This window comes from Condylura cristata, unplaced genomic scaffold (genome assembly GCF_000260355.1).
Source record: "Condylura cristata isolate star-nosed mole 26May11 unplaced genomic scaffold, ConCri1.0 scaffold00004, whole genome shotgun sequence".
NCBI lineage: Eukaryota > Metazoa > Chordata > Mammalia > Eulipotyphla > Talpidae > Condylura > Condylura cristata.
Genome location: NW_004567105.1, coordinates 68,359,994 through 68,375,418, shown reverse-complemented (window position 1 = coordinate 68,375,418; position 15,425 = coordinate 68,359,994). Strand labels below are relative to the sequence as shown.

Here is a 15,425-nt window from a genome sequence, read left to right as displayed (position 1 = left end):
GTGCTTGGCATTTGTAGGTGTTCCATAATTAGGAGCTATTTTATTATAATCATCACTCATATCTTCACTTTTTCCAAAAGTCTTTCTCATTAAGATCTTCTGACTACTAGTTGTTTTTTTTTTTCAATGTAGGATGAATGATTTTTCTCTCACCAGAACGTTGTCCACATTGTTCTCTCATGTTACTCAGAACAGGACTATAAACTGTTTAATGGCACATCACAAATTAAGAATCTTGCTTCAGAATATAAATCAGTGTGTTTGCTTCCTTCACCCAGAATTCATCCTCCTATGGGAAAAATATACACCGAAATAAATAATATACATAGTGATGGTAAATTTTGCCTTCTGTCACAAGCTCTTTATTTTCTGATGAGTCTACACATTCAACATGAGCTGTAGGCTCCACACTGACAAACAGCCAGCAGAACATCATCTCCAACCCCAGTCTGTCTTTTCTCTTTTTCCTCCAGGGAAGAATCGGGGCATGTCCTGTGGAAAGACCTGTCGGGAAGACCGGGATGATGAGTGGATGGGTGTGAGCCTGGCCCGGCAGCCCACAGCAGACGGCCGTGTACTGGTAAGCCCTCCGGGATTGCCAGGGGTTGGGGTGGCGGTGTGATGTGCGTGACGTGGATCCCTGGGGAGGCTGGATGGCATGGCTTTGCAGTTGCCTGTTCTGGATGACTGCTTCTAAAGAGGACACCTCTTTTTATTTTCTTCCTCAGTCATAGCTGTTCTAGGATGCTAAGATTGTTGAAAAAAGGATAAAATGCATGCAAAAGTGATTTGTAAAATCTCATCCATTAAGGATATTTTTGGTGTGCATCTTTTTAGGTTGAGATACAACTTACTTAACTTGCATAGGTCTTCAGCATGGGTTTGGACAGTTGTACATACGCAATGATGGAATTCTTCCATCAGCCCCAAAAGTTCTCGTACATTCCTTTCTAGTAAACTCCTCTTTCCCCCAGGCAGTCAGTCTAAAAATTTGTGTCTTCATGGGCCACATTTGCTTTTCTAGACCTTCATATGAATGAAATACTCAAGTTTGTGCTCTCTTGTAGCAGGCTTCTTTCCCTCAAAACAATACTTTTGAGACTAATTCCTGTTGTGCAAGTCAGTCCATTGCTGTTCATTACCACATGGTACCACACTTGATGAAATACATGTTATGTTTAGGCAGTCATTAACATGGCTCTGAAAGTGGCTGTGGTATATTCTGATCTTCTGGGTGGGTGGTTTGAGGGAGCTGCAAAGAAAAAGGTCTTTGCCTTCTGATTTGGAATATCTTACATTGCACTATCCAGTAAGGCAGCTGTCAGTCCTGTGTAATTATTTAAGTTGGTCAAAATCAAATTTAAAATCCAGTTCTTCATTCACAATAATACCATTTCATGTGCTCAAGATTACAGAAAGAAAGCATTGTCATCATTCCAGAAAGTCTTATTGGACTCAACAGTCAAGGAATGCCTAAAAGCCTCAGAGGTCTTACTTTGTTCATTTTCTTCTTTTTTTATTTCTCTATTGAGCTGTGACACTGAAGTATTACACAACAGTGAACAGTTAGTGAATTTTTTTCATGACACACTCATGAGTCCTCATTAGTATTAGACGTTTCCCTGTGTGCTCCCTGCTGGGAGATCCGTATTCTGATGTCACAGAATACTGAATTGCAGTGCTGCACAGCGGGTTAAAGCATAGTACTGCAAGCCACAGTTGCTTCAGTGCGAGTTCGATCCCCCGCCCCAGAGGTGACCCACATGGTGCAGCAGACCTCTCTTGATCCTCCTGCTGCTCTCCTCAGCAATGTACTTGGTTGATCTGCCTGTTCTGCTTCCCACTCTGTCTCTGTTATATCCTCTCACTGCCCCTTGCACCTCTGGCCTGTACCCCAGTTCTGTATGCAAATAAATAAAATCTTAAAAAAAATAGAGATTAAGATGGGAAAAACCCTAGTTGTTATTTGTTAGAGACGTGCTTTGGCTCATAGGCTGTGTCCTGGGGGATGTAGGCTTCCCTTACGGATCTATGCAAAATGTTTCTCGTCCCTCACAGAGGAGTCCACTTCTGGTTCAACTTCTTCCTAGAAGAAGCTGTTAATCTGAATCCTGCTTGCCTTCTCAGCACGAATGAAACATCTCCCCTTGTCGAGCCCTTAAGGGGGAGAGAGAAAGCAGCTGGATGCTGTCGCCAGAGTTGTGGCGCCTCCCTGCTGGAAAGCATTGTAGGGTCCCTTGAGGGACCCTGACCCTGCTGTTTGCCTTGGTTTCCAGCCCTTAAATCACTGTCACAGGCTGCCCTGGGCCCTGTCCAGGCCTCTCCATTATGCAGACGTAGTGGCCTGACTCTGGCTGGACGGCTTAGCCCCAGGAGGGCCTGCTCAGGAAGGGTGGGAAGGAGCTGACCACCCATAAATCAGGATGGCCTGTGGTTGACATTCAGAACAGCCAGGGCAGCCTAGTGGCAGCCACGCAGGATGTCTCTGGGAGCAGAACCCTGCAGGCAGAGCTGCTCCTTGGTGTTTATCTCCCCCCATGGAATGATAGTCTCTGTGTAGCGGATAGCTGGTTTCCAGAGATGCTGCATTGCTGCAGATCAATATCTGGGGGAGCAGCAGGGAGGCTCATGGGGTCAGCTTAGCACAGGAACCCGAGAAGGCAGGCATGAGCGTCTGGGGTGACGGATCTGTGATCACCTCATTTGGACTCATCGTACACACAGCTCTTTCCCTTGTGTTTTATAAAATGATGGCTCCGTCCCTTGTACCAGCCACTCTGTGGGTGCTGGAGAAAGACAGGGGCATCCAGCAACATCTACCTTTTCTTGTGATATTTTTAAAAAAGATTTATTTATTTATGTATACAGAACTGGGGTACAGGCCAAAGGTGCAGGTGCGGTGAGAGGATTCACCAGAGACAGAGTGGGGAGCAGAACAGGCTGACCAATGAAGTACACTGCTGAGGGGAGCAGCAGGCGGGTCAGGAGAGGTCTGCTGCGCCATGTGGGTCACCTCTGGGGCGGGGATGGAACTCATACTGAAGTGGCTTTAGCTTCTTAGTGCTGTGCTTTAACCTGCTGTGCCACCAGGGAGGGCCCTTTTCTCTTGACTTTTAAAAATGTAGTCAGAGCCTACCCCGGGAAGCTCTGTTAGAGTATACGAGCGTCAACTGCAGGCACAGGGTTGTTCTCTAGAGTGCTCAGATGTTTTCATCTTGCAAAACGTCCACTGAATATACCTCTGTCCGCTACCCTCTGGCCCCAGGCAAATTTCTTGTTCTAAGAGTTTGATTGTTTTAGATTTCTCATGTAAGAGGAATTGTGCAGTTTTTGTCTTTTTGTGGCTGATTTATTTTATTTCACGTGGTATAATGTCCAGGCTTCATCCATGTTGTAGCATATGACAGGATTGCCTTCTTGTAGCACATGACAGGATTGCCATCTTCTGTCTGACTTCTGTTTCATTGTGTGACTATGCCACGTTTTCTTTCCTCATCTATTGCTAGATACTTGGGTTGTCTCCACCTCTTGGTTACTGTGGTACATACTGCTCTGAGCATGGAGGTACAAATAGTCCTCAAGGTCCTGTCTTTAATCCTTTTCCATACATGCCCAGAAAGGGCTTTGCTCAGTCTTAATGGCAGTTCTATTTTTATTTTTTCTGAACCTCCAAACTGTTTTCCACAGCAGCTGTATCATTTTACAGCCTCTCCAACAGGGTGCCAGGAAGAGTTCCAACTTTTCTCCATTCTCACCATGCTCAAATTCTGTCTTTTGTTTGTTTTTATAGTGACCATCCTATGGGGGGTGGGGCGGTGAGGTGACATATTGTTATGGCTTTGGCTTGCATTTCCCTGAGGACTAGTGATGGTGACCATTTTCGAATGTGTTGGTCATTTGCCTGGGTAGCTTTGCAGAAATGTCTATTCAAGTCCTTTGCCCAGTTTTAAACTGGCTTGTTTCTCGTTGCTGGGTTATCCTCACGAGTTTTGGCAGGTGTGCTATCTGGCGAGGCAGGGCTCATCCTCAGCCCCTCTGTCTTCTCTGGCTTAGACTCCTCTTTCATGAAGTCATGAAGCCAGTCACTGGTGACAGTGCTGTTTGGGCAAAGCTTAGCCAGGTTTTGTATTCTTAGGGCCTAGTTTGATGTTGAGACCTTATATGAATAATGCATTTGTGTCCTTTTTTTTTTTTTTTTTTTACAGAAGTCACTTTGGCAAATCTTTTCCCTTTTTAACTCTCAGCGCCTGGAGATGTCTCTAAGGGATAGTGTCTAAAAGTGTGTTTGAATAATTCAGGGCTCAGTGTCAGTGTTAAAACAATTAAAAAGCAACTTGGCTGTCATATCTTGTTGGTGGTTGAGACCAGTAGTTGATGGAAGGAAGCACAGGACAAAATGCTATGAAATGCCTCTTGGAAATGGCCTACTTCACATTCACAAATTGGAGGCCACATAGCCATTTGTTTTTTCTTTAATGTCTTAAATCTACCTCTCAGAGCTTTCTACAAAGACTAGTATTTGTTTTAAAACTAAAAACAGGAAGATGTATGTTTCATACATGTCTTGAGAAGTTGGCAGGTGTCTTGAGGGTGTGGGTATATGAGACTGTTCCCAAGGAGCATGATAATTGGATTCCAAGCTTGTGTTGGAATGGGGAAAGATTCAGTGTTTTTTTTTTTTTTCTCCCCTAATGTCATCTGGTGCTGATTTCAAAGTAAGGAGTGAGTGGAGGAGAATTGGGAGGTGTGACAGAGTTAGGTATGTTAGTGACAAATGGCATTTTCTGAGCCACAGACTCAGCAAGCAGCTCTGCCATGACCCAGGATGTGGGGCCGGGCTGGCAGGCTGACCTCTGCCTAGGCAGCCAGTCTGTTGCACTGGCTTCCAGTCTTTTCCCAGCAAAGGGATAAGGGGTGTAAAGGCAGCATCCCCAGGACAGGCACATCTCTTCTCACGCTGTCACCTTGCAGGTGACAGGCCTGGTGTGCAGATGGCACCACACACCCAGGCAGTGATTGTTGTCCTAGACCTGGGTGGGTAACACAGAATGCCCAGTTGCTATTTCTGCTTTTCATCAGTGTTGCCAAGGGTGAGACAACCAAGAATTGAGCGTCGTCTTTATTTCCACATTATTGCTCTCTTTTAGCACTTTGCCATTTCCTTTCCACACATCCGGACAGTCCCTGTCTTTTCCCCATTTCTCATCAGTCTTGTGTTCAAAGTCAGAGGACGTTTTTCATTTATTTCTCTTGTCTGTTTCCTGATTTTTTTTTTTTGTGTGTGTGAACTTTTTATTGTGCTGTATGTGTTGTAACACACATGCACATGAGGGCACAGATCCTTTGTGTACATCTTGGTGAATGTTCATTAGCTGAATATTATCAGACCAACTTTCCCTGCCCTGCAGAAGTTCCTTCGCTGCGCCTCCAGGCCTCTCCCAACTCTCTGACGGGAACCTCTTGGGCGGGGCGTCTGTCACCTCAGTTCCCCGCCCTCTGCATCGCATGGTGGTGAGGCTTGGTGCTACTTGGGGGCGTGGGCCTGAGGGGAGGTAAGAGCTCTGGCTTTCTCCAGGGCGCATGTGTGTGTAAGAGGGTGGAGTGCCAACTCTAGCACCTCAGGAAGGATGTGCTGTTTCTATCTTTGAAATAAATTGCTCATTTTCATCCTCTTTTATTTATTTGGGAAGAAAAACAATCCTTGTAACCTGAAATAGGAGTTTCTAATCTTTGGGCTGGTTCTAAGCGCCGCCCCCCGCTGCCTTTCTTGTGGTTGTTAGGAATCAGAGCTTGATCAAATCTTGCTGTTTCCAAAAATGGCTCTCCTATTCCAGCTCATCTTCCTTCCTCTGCTCTCTGCTTCCTTTGCAAAACTCATATAAGAGATTGGCAATTAGTAAAGGGTTGGAGACATTCCCTCAAGATATATATATATATATAAATAAATGTAAGGGTTAGGTTGACATGTGGGTGTACAGAATGATAATATGGGTTAAAACACATTCTTTTGATCTCCTAGAAATTCTTCAGAATTACTCCTTAAATGGCACTTTAAAACAATGAGAAGACAATAAACTGGACATTAAATGTAGTAACCCCTTCCTTTATAAGAGGGTGTTCCATGATGAACTTCTATCTCTTTTTATGGTCCTCCAATTCTGATTATAAACCATGAAAGTCCTAGGAGCGGAGGGCATTGCTGAATTCATAAACTAAAATGAACTAATTTGCCAGCTAATTATTTGGTAATTAGTAAGGACAATTAGATGATAATAAGCGATTCAAGTTTGCAGAACTCAAATTTTCTTTTAAAAAAAAAATCACTTACATGGCTGTATGGAGCGAGTATCTGCTTTGTGATATATTTTTCCAGCTCCATGCCCTCCAGCATTTCAACTTTCTGAGAAACATGCACCAAGAAGTTCACTTTTGGGCAGGAAATTAAGCTTGTTTGAGAAGTGTAGCAAGCTCAGGTTCTCAGTCTTTCTGAATATCGTCCTTTGCCTTTGGCTAGAGATGGCCTTGCCCAGGGTTCTGAGGGTGTGTGCCATGAAGGGGCAAAGAGCGGAGGCTGGCAGGCAGTGATTTTATCATGGACCTCGGGAATAACCAGACCTGATAGCTACCTCAGGCCCCCCGCTCAGGGACACTTCCCTTCCCATATCTGATGGTTCCTTGGCATCATCAGCTCAACCTTCAGGATGCATTTCAAAGACACCCATTTCTCTCCTCTCTACCACCCTAGCCGAGCCCAGATGCCTGGATGTCACCTTCACCCTTACCCACCTCCTGTCTCTAAATAGCAGCTGAATTCTCTTTTCCAAACTAAAAATCAGGTCAAGCCAGCTACCCCATCAGCTTCTCTTATGTGGGCACTGAAGTAATAGTCATCCTAAGATCTGCCAGACCATGCCCTGTCCCTTCTCCCCACCAGAATCACTCCAGATCTTTCCACCAGTCTTTTATTCCCCTTGACTCTCCAAGCTTTTCATGTGCTTTCTTTGTAGCTGATAACTCTCTCCTTCTGGAACACTTCCCTGTCTCGTCAGTATGGCTGATCTCCTTACCCTTCTGGCCCTTGGACACCCAGATTCTTGATTCCCTAACTCTGTGCTCGCTGTCCAGGTGCTCAGTGCTAGCTCCAGTCCTCAGTTGTTTCCATATTTGTTTATCAAGTCTTCCTAGTATCCTCCTTGGGTCTAGTTGTCTCACATTTTTTTCTTTTCTTTTTTTCCTTTTTTTTAAAGATTTATTTATTTGTGCATACAGAACTGGGGTACAGGCCAGAGGCTCAGGGGCGGCGAGAGGCTTCACCAGAGACAGAGTGGGGAACAGAACAGGCAGATAGAGGAAGTACACTGCTGAGGGGAGTAGTGGGCGGGTCAGGAGAGGTCTGCCACGCCATGTGGTCACCTCCAGGGCAGGCGGGAATCGAACTCATGCTGAAGTGGCTTTAGCTTCTCAGTGCAGTGCTTTAACCCGCTGCGCCACCAGGGAGGGCCCTCACATTTTTTTTCTTAATGTAGAAAGGTGCCTGGTGAAAGACGGGGTGGCTGGAAGAGAAGAGTATTAGGCCCATTTGTTCCTCAAACCTGCAGAACCACTTGGTACTTTGGGGGTCTGGTTGTGAGCTCTCAGCGCTGAGTTCCTGCTATGAACATTTTTTTTTAAGTTTTCTTTTTAAGATTTATTTATTTATGCATACAGAGCTGGGGTACAGGCCAGAGGTGCAGGGGCAGTGAGAGGACTCACAGGAGACAGAGTGGGCAGCAGAGCAGGCAGACTGAGGAAGTACACTGCTGAGAGAAACAGCGGGCAAGAAAGGAGAGGTCTGCTCTGCTATGTGGATCACCTCTAGGGCCGGGGATTGAACTCGCACTGAAGTAGCTGCGGCTCGCTTGCAGTGCTGCGTCCCAACCCGTTGCGCCACCAGGAAGGGCCCTGGTCTGAACCTTTTTCTGTCCTGTAGGCCTGTGCCCACCGCTGGAAGAACATCTACTATGAAACAGACCACATCTTGCCCCATGGCTTCTGCTACATCATCCCGTCCAACCTCCAGGCCAAAGGCAGGACGCTGATCCCTTGCTATGAAGGTGAGCGCTGTTGCTTTTCACTTGCCTCTTACCAATGTCATTGCCCTAATCACTCCTCACCCATCTCTGCGCCACCATTTCTCCCAGTTTCCAGACTCTAACAGGAGGGTAGAGGAGTCTGCCCTCTGGGATGCCTCTTAGAACCTGAAGTCCTGCCCAGCTAATGAGGAGGGGCCGGGGTGGGGGTGCTCCAGGCCCTGGCCAGCCATGCTCCTTTCTGCCACACAGCCCAAGGTGCTTCCCAAGTTCTGTGAAGCCTTGGAAATCCACTAAGCGTCAGCTGAAAGGTTTCCTTGTGAACTAAGTGCTGTGCAGCCTTGGGAAACTTTCCCTCTCTGCATCTCAATTTCCTCACCTGAAAATTCAGTGGTTGGCTCGAGTGGTTTCCACATTTCTGTGCAGCTCCCAGGTGGCCATTAAGTTCTTGTGACAGCTCCTGGTCATCATACGTGAGGACAGATGTCCGAGGCAGGGCCAAGAGCATACCTGAGGGTCTAATGGTTACATGATGGCAAGTCTGACCTGCCTTCTGGTGTGGAACACGCACCCTGACAGACACCTGAGAACTGGATGTACCAGATCATTGTTTTAAGAGCTCCTCACTCATGGCTGGGGGTCTCCAAAGGAAATTCTACTTCCTCAGGCTTCCTGCTTAACACATTCCGACACTAGGGTACTGGGCATGACCAAGCTGATCATGGTTCAACCTGGTCAGCCTTGAGCTTTGATCCTTCAGCATTATTTTCTTTAGCTGCGTGACGTGTACCTTCAGGGTTCTTAGCCTGGGTCGGAGTGAGCTAGAACCTGTTTGTTCTCTAAGTGCTGTGCCTTCCCTCCCTCAGTTTGTTTGTCTGTTTGGACACAGTCTGTGTGAGTGAGCCTTTGTCCACATTTCCTTTGGGCCTTCCTGGGGCTTTCTTGGGCTTCAGATTTTGTGGCCACCATGAGAAATGCTCTCTGGACTCATCATATGTCCTCAAAAATGCTCATCTGCATTTTTCCGTGTCATGGAGTTGCCTCAGGGGGACTCAGGAGTTCAGGGGTGTTCTGTGAAATGGGCCCAAGGAGAAGCAGCAGGGCCTGCAGAGGGCATGAATCCCTTGTTCTTCCAGGACAGCAGGTCTCCCTACCCCTGACCCTTTCTGCTCTGATGGGGCCGCATGAGGCCTTGTGTGTGCATATTGCCCCAGCCAGAGGAAAAGCTGAAAGAAGAGGATAATGTAATCAGCCAGAAAGGAGGGGTAGGCAATGTAAAACTCACAAATTATGGGTCAAGAATGTGTTCTGACTGCCTGAGAATTGCTCCCTTCCCCTCCCATCCCCCCCCCGCCCCCTGGGCAGAGGAGGGAAAAAGACCCTGGAAGCCGTCCTTGGGCGGCCGTGAGATGGGGCAGTGAGAGGAGCGCAGGGGTAGAGCCAGGATGACTGAACCCAGACCATTGAGGCAGTGGCCCCCGCTTGGGTTCTCCCAGGAGACAAGTTGTGAGGCAGAGGGACACGCAACGCTTGGCATCAGAAAGCAACAGGACAGCACGGTGAAGGCAGAGCCCGAGTGGACGTCCATGCGACCCTCCGCCCCCCCTCTCCCCCAGCTCACACCTGCACTCATCTATTAGTAATCAGTGTGAGGCCAGCATGGGCTGGTGTTGGTGTGAGGAAATAAGTTCTCACTGCATCTTCACAAGGCTCCAGAAAATAGGTATTTTTCCTAACTTGGGTATGAATGCAAGTGGTTGATTTTGGAACTTATGCAGGAGACACCAGCAGGGGAATAGGAAGGTGAGGAAGGACACGACAAGTTACCAGGAGGCACAGCGGGTGCGGTCTCAGGGGGGCTCTGGGGTCCGCTGAGAACACACCCTCAGAATTATCCTGCCGGAGTGGTGTGAACCAGATCTTTATTCACCTGACCTTCTGTCCTGCCACGTGGGTGGGCAGGGCCACTCCCGAGCAGGAAGATGTGGGTACCAGCAAGCTGCAGTGGCGCTGAGCCTTGGAAGTTGTGAGGACGCCGTGGAGAGCAGAGTGGGACCCTGGTGGGCTGCCGTGTGCTCTTCTGGGACAGCGAGCAGCTGGGACCCAGTTTAATCGCCATAGGTCACCCAGACAGTAAATGGTAGGGCTGAGTTTTGAGTTTGGTGTCTGACTGATCTCAGCTAACCATTTGTGCCCTTGCAGTGAGTGATGGTTTGTGTTTGCTTTATGGAGTTTAAATAATTACTACAATCATAGTGTCGCAAGCCAGTGAAATGCATGCATGCGTGTGTATACACATGCAGACCTAAGGATTCCAAGAAAGCTAGTTGGCGACGCTCACAAGAGAGGACGGCTGTTTGAATTATCCAAACATTAAGTAAGGACACAGAGGGAACGTGGACCTTTGGGTGTTGCTGCTCTCAAGGGAGGCCTTCCTCACCTCCCCCTCCTCGTGGCTGTTCTGGCATGGTGCTTGGCTGTGTGTGGACGTCTGCGTGAGCAGGGAGCAGCAGCAGGGCCAGGTGACAGGCCAGGTTCGGGCCTGCTTGGGTTCATGTCCCTCACTCACAGTAGAGTGGGCTCCGGCCCAGGTTTAGGGGTGAGGGTCTTTACACTGTCCCCTCTGGGTACTTCAGACATGACCCCAGAACACGTTCCTCATGGCTTCTGCTTCCAGAAGAGGCATGTGGAATAGGCTTGAACTGAACCTGCAGCCATAGCACAGTTAGACCAGCCAAACCCCAGCGGGTCTGGGAGGTCTGAGCAATGCTTGCTCTCGTTTGCCATGGAGACTTGTCGGGTGTTCAGTGATAGCTGACGGACGCTGGGCCCATCTCAGGAGCCCACGTTCTTCACATAGCGCTGGCTGTGAGATGGACACAGGCCTCCAAGACCGCTCTTTTCTGTGCTCATTTCTTGACTTATTGATGACCATGTGGAGTGTCCAAATGGCAGTGCCCTGCCCCAACCCCCTTCCTCATGGGCACAAGCACTTTCTTATCCATTCTCATTCATCAGCACGGTGAGGTGTAGGGGGTGGGGCATGTTGGGCATAAGCAAAGCCCCTTAGAACAGTGGGGGCCTGAACAGAAGGTTTTTGTAGTTCTTGGTCCAGTAAGATGGAAGGGAGGATAGATGCTCAGATTTTTCTAGAAGACTAAACTGGCTGGGTGGGGATGACGGCCATAGTTAGGGACACCTTGTCTGTGTTCTGTTGGTTTTGGTGATACACACTCCTCTGTGTCTGGTCTGAACAAAATCTGCTTTTCACCTTTATAGCAACTGTTATTGTCTTAAATAGAACAAAGATCTCCTCTAGGTGAGGGATCATTAAGGACGATGCATTTTAGAGTTTGCCAGACCTTTCAGATATCACCTAGACTTCTCTTGTCTTTACTGAGATAAAGCAGCTCATGCAGAGATGAGCTGCAGCTTGGTCAGCTTTATTCCGTCATGTGCACGCCCTCCAAAGGAGAGCAGAGTAGCATGTGGCTAGGAACACAGACTCAGCCCAGCCTGCCAGAGAGCAAGTTCTGGCCACCTGGTAGTGGTGTGACCTCTGATGAGTTATTTAACCCCTGTGTGCCTAACTTACCTCGGGGGGCTGTAAAGAGCATGAAGCAGTTGATACTTGTAAGTTCTCAGGACAGTGCCTACTCATATACTGTATGATAATATCCTATGTGGTAAGCAAGTGACTGATTTGTCTCCAAGAATAGTGTCCACTTAATCCTATTAAGTACCTGTTAGATGCTGTGCTAAGTGCCTGGTAGATAAAACCCAAGAGACACAGTTTCAGCTCTCAGGAAGTTTCCCATCTACAGGGGCAAATAGAGAGGGAATGTGTTGTTTCCAAAAGTGGGAGATGCCAGTGTGCGCTGCTGGGCCCCCTTCCTGAGGTCTCAAGCTCTGTGCACTCTCAAGGTGGCTTAAGGCAGGATGACTTAATTTTACTGAGACCCACGTAGACTCGGTAGCCTGTTGGTGAACAGGATGTGGAGTCCACTGTGGGACATAGGGTGGGTGCAGGGAAAGGGTGGGTCAGAGCTGCCTCTGAGTGCACCACAGAGACCTGGCGTGGTGCGTGGGGTGGAGCTTGGGGGAGGCCCACTCTTCCACACTCTAACCCAGCCTGTTGTTGACCCTCAGCAGGGAGGGGTGCTGTGATGCTGCTACTGCATTTGCCGCTGAGGATTATTGCGAGGTGCTTACAAGAAAGACAGGTGAAAGTGCCCAGAGAGACCACACGCTGTTCTGATTGTGGCCTTTCCTGGGGTCTCCCCGCAGAACAGTTCATGTGGTCAGGATGTGGGAAGGTTCGATCTATTGAGGACAGCACCTAAATATGAGGACACCTACCCAAAGTCTCAAACTTGGAATTCTTAAAAAATTGTCTTTGGTTTGGCACAAGGACATTTTTCTCATGACTTTTCAGGTGCTTCCTGTTTCTGGTAGGGTGGGAAATGCTATCAGAATATCCTGCTGGGAACCAGGAAGCATGGAGGGAATGGGAAACAAAAATGAATTCAGGACATGAAGTAAAATAAACTCACAAGAGCATAATACCCTGAAGTCAAACCACTTAGTTTATGTTTGATAGAACAGCATCATTACTACCATACGCTGTTTGGTTTTAGCAGAATGTGTGAGAGAATGAGAGGTTTGGTGGGACGACTGGTGGGGGAAGCTGTTTGTAGGTGAAAGCGCAAGCATTAGAAAACCAAGCTGTGAATTTTAAAACAAGATTTATGTATGCATACAAGAAGTGGGGTGTAGGCCAGAGGTGCAGGCAGAGGTACACTTGTCTCAGAGACAGAGTGGTGAGCAGAACATGTGGATCCACTGAAATACACTGCTTAGGGGAGCAGGTGGCGAGACAGGACAGGCCTGCCATGCCATGTTTGTCAGCTGCCTGGCCGGGGATCGAACTCATGCTGCAGTGGCTGCGGAGAGCTTCATAGTGCTGAGAGTTTGACCCCAAGTGCCACCAGGGAGGGCCCCCAAGCTGTGATATTTTAGGAATCCTGAAGTTATGTCAGTGTCTGTGATACCATCAAGCACCAAGCTTTCATCCTGTGCCCTTGAGCCCACTCAGACAAGAAGCTGGAGTGTGGCAGGAGTGAGGCTGTCAACAAGCCATCTTTTGATCAGAATGGAAAACTCTCATTAATGTGAAATAATCTGGGAGCAGCTTGGATAAATTAACAAAAGTGGGTTCAAGATAAAACATTGATGAAGACGAAGACTTCTGATTAGAGGCAGTCAGAGTTATATATAAGACCTAATTTCAAAACCTGACTTTATGGCTCCCTTATTTTTATGATGGGGCAACTTCCTCTTTTCTGACTGAGTGACCTTGGGCAAACACCCTGAGCCTCAGTGCCTTCCTCTGTAAAATGGGGAGATTGATTCAGGCTTAGAGATATTTAAGGTTATTCTAGGTTAGACTGAAAACTTAAGAAATGAGAATTTTCAAATTAACTTTTAAGTACTAAAACAGTATACTTAACTGTTGTCTGGTGGTGTTTAGTAGATCCTGATTGAGTGAGTACTTAAAGAGAGAAGAAAGCCGGGTGATACTGAAATGATTTTAAGAGTTCTTGGAAAGGTGATCATTTTAAAAATACTTTTAAAGAATATATGTACAGTTTATTTGCTTGGTAATTATCCCTCCTCTCTTTTTGTGGGTCATCTAATATTTAAATGTTTTTAAGTTTGGAATGATGGGATTGGAATTTATGAAATTTTATTGCATTTTAAAATTATCTTGCTGACCCTAGGCAGCAAGATCGAGAGAGTGGGGAGAGAGAGGGGCGGGGACCCCATGGACTTTGGTGGTGTGCCATGGGGTCTTGTTGTGGGAGTGCTGATATCTGAGAGGTATGAACCTACATCCCTAAATCATAAACAGTGTTGTAAACCAAGGTTACTTCATGAAAAAATACAATTAAAAAATAAATGTTACTAGTGTGAAGAAAATAGAAGTGTCCCATTGATTGTAAAGGTTACTGGACCACTTTCTTGATTATGGGGTGGTTGGCCTTTAATCCCTAATTGCTTTTGCAATTAATGATCAAGACTGATCATTTTTAGAAAAGGAAATAGGTTACCCATTCAGATGTGATGATTTTCTTTCCCCTGTTTAATGTTGAAGACTGGGGACCCAACAGGGGATAAAAATCAATCAAGAGCCATTTACAAATGAAAAGCATTTGAGGTTTGGTTTGGTTTTGGCTTTTTTTTTTGTTCTGTTTTGTTTTGTAGAAAACCGTAAAAGGCTAAGTTGATCTATTTAGAAATTCAAGAACAAGCCCCATAAATTTTTATTAAATAAAAAATACCACAGTTATATAGGATTTTATAGTTTCCAAAGAGTGCTCATAAACATTATCTCATTTAAGTAAATACAGCATATTTTTCAAAAGTGGATGAAATTCTGTCTTACGGCCAATTAAGGCAGAGAGGGACACTGAAGGGGAGAACCGGAAGGGTGGTGGAGGCCAGCCAGGGCCAAAGCAGCAGCGCAGAGGTCTTGGTAGTGGCTCTCAGGGCTCAGATGGCCCCAGTATGCTTAAACTTTTGGTACCAAGTTTTAAAGATCACAATATTGTGAAAATATTGGACATAAAATTTACAGTTTTAACTATTTTGAAATGTCATTCTGTGGTGTTACATATATTCCCATTGCTGTGCAGCCATCAGCTCAAATATCTAGAACTTTCATCATCCCAGACTGTACCCACTAAACAATAAATCCCCATTCTTCCCTACCCTAGACCCAGGCAACCACCATACAACTTTCCGTCTTAGTTAATTTGACCACTTAAATCATGTAAATGGAATCACGTGTTATGTGAAATAGTTCATATCCTTTTGCCATACTTCACTTAACATGATATCCTAAGACTTCATGCATGTTGTAGCCAGTGTCAGTGTTTCTTCCTTTTGAAGGCTGCATAGTATTCCATTTTAAGTACATACCACATTTGTTTATTCATCTGTCTATGGAAAATATTTTTGTTAAAACATAAGAATGTTGTGGCCATGAATGTGCTCTTTGAGGCACAGTCTGTGGTAGAAGCAGATTGGAAGTCGTAGCCCTGCTTCTTAGTGACTTGAGCTAATTAGCCATATGACTTTAAATAAACCACTTGCACCCTCTTCACAATAGTTATCATCTGTGAAATGAAGGCACAGAACCGGAGTTACTAGATATTTTTTTTTTAAAGATTTATTTATTTGTACATACAGAACTGGGGTACAGGCTAGAGGTGCAGGGGCGGTGAGAGGCTTCACCAGAGACAGAGCGGGGAGCAGAACAGGCAGATCGACGAAGTACACTGCTGAGGGGAGCAG

General features: G+C 46.5%; 1 protein-coding gene across 1 annotated transcript in view; it reads left to right on the top strand.

Moving 5' to 3' along the window:
* The window catches only part of ITGA9 (integrin, alpha 9), a 263,996-nt gene that overhangs the window by 15,143 nt on the left and 233,428 nt on the right, over positions 1-15,425 (top strand). The window contains exons 4-5 of the mRNA XM_004676316.2: positions 474-580; positions 7,970-8,093. Of these exons, the coding sequence (XP_004676373.2) occupies positions 474-580; positions 7,970-8,093 (231 nt within the window). The remainder of the gene's footprint in view (positions 1-473; positions 581-7,969; positions 8,094-15,425) is intronic.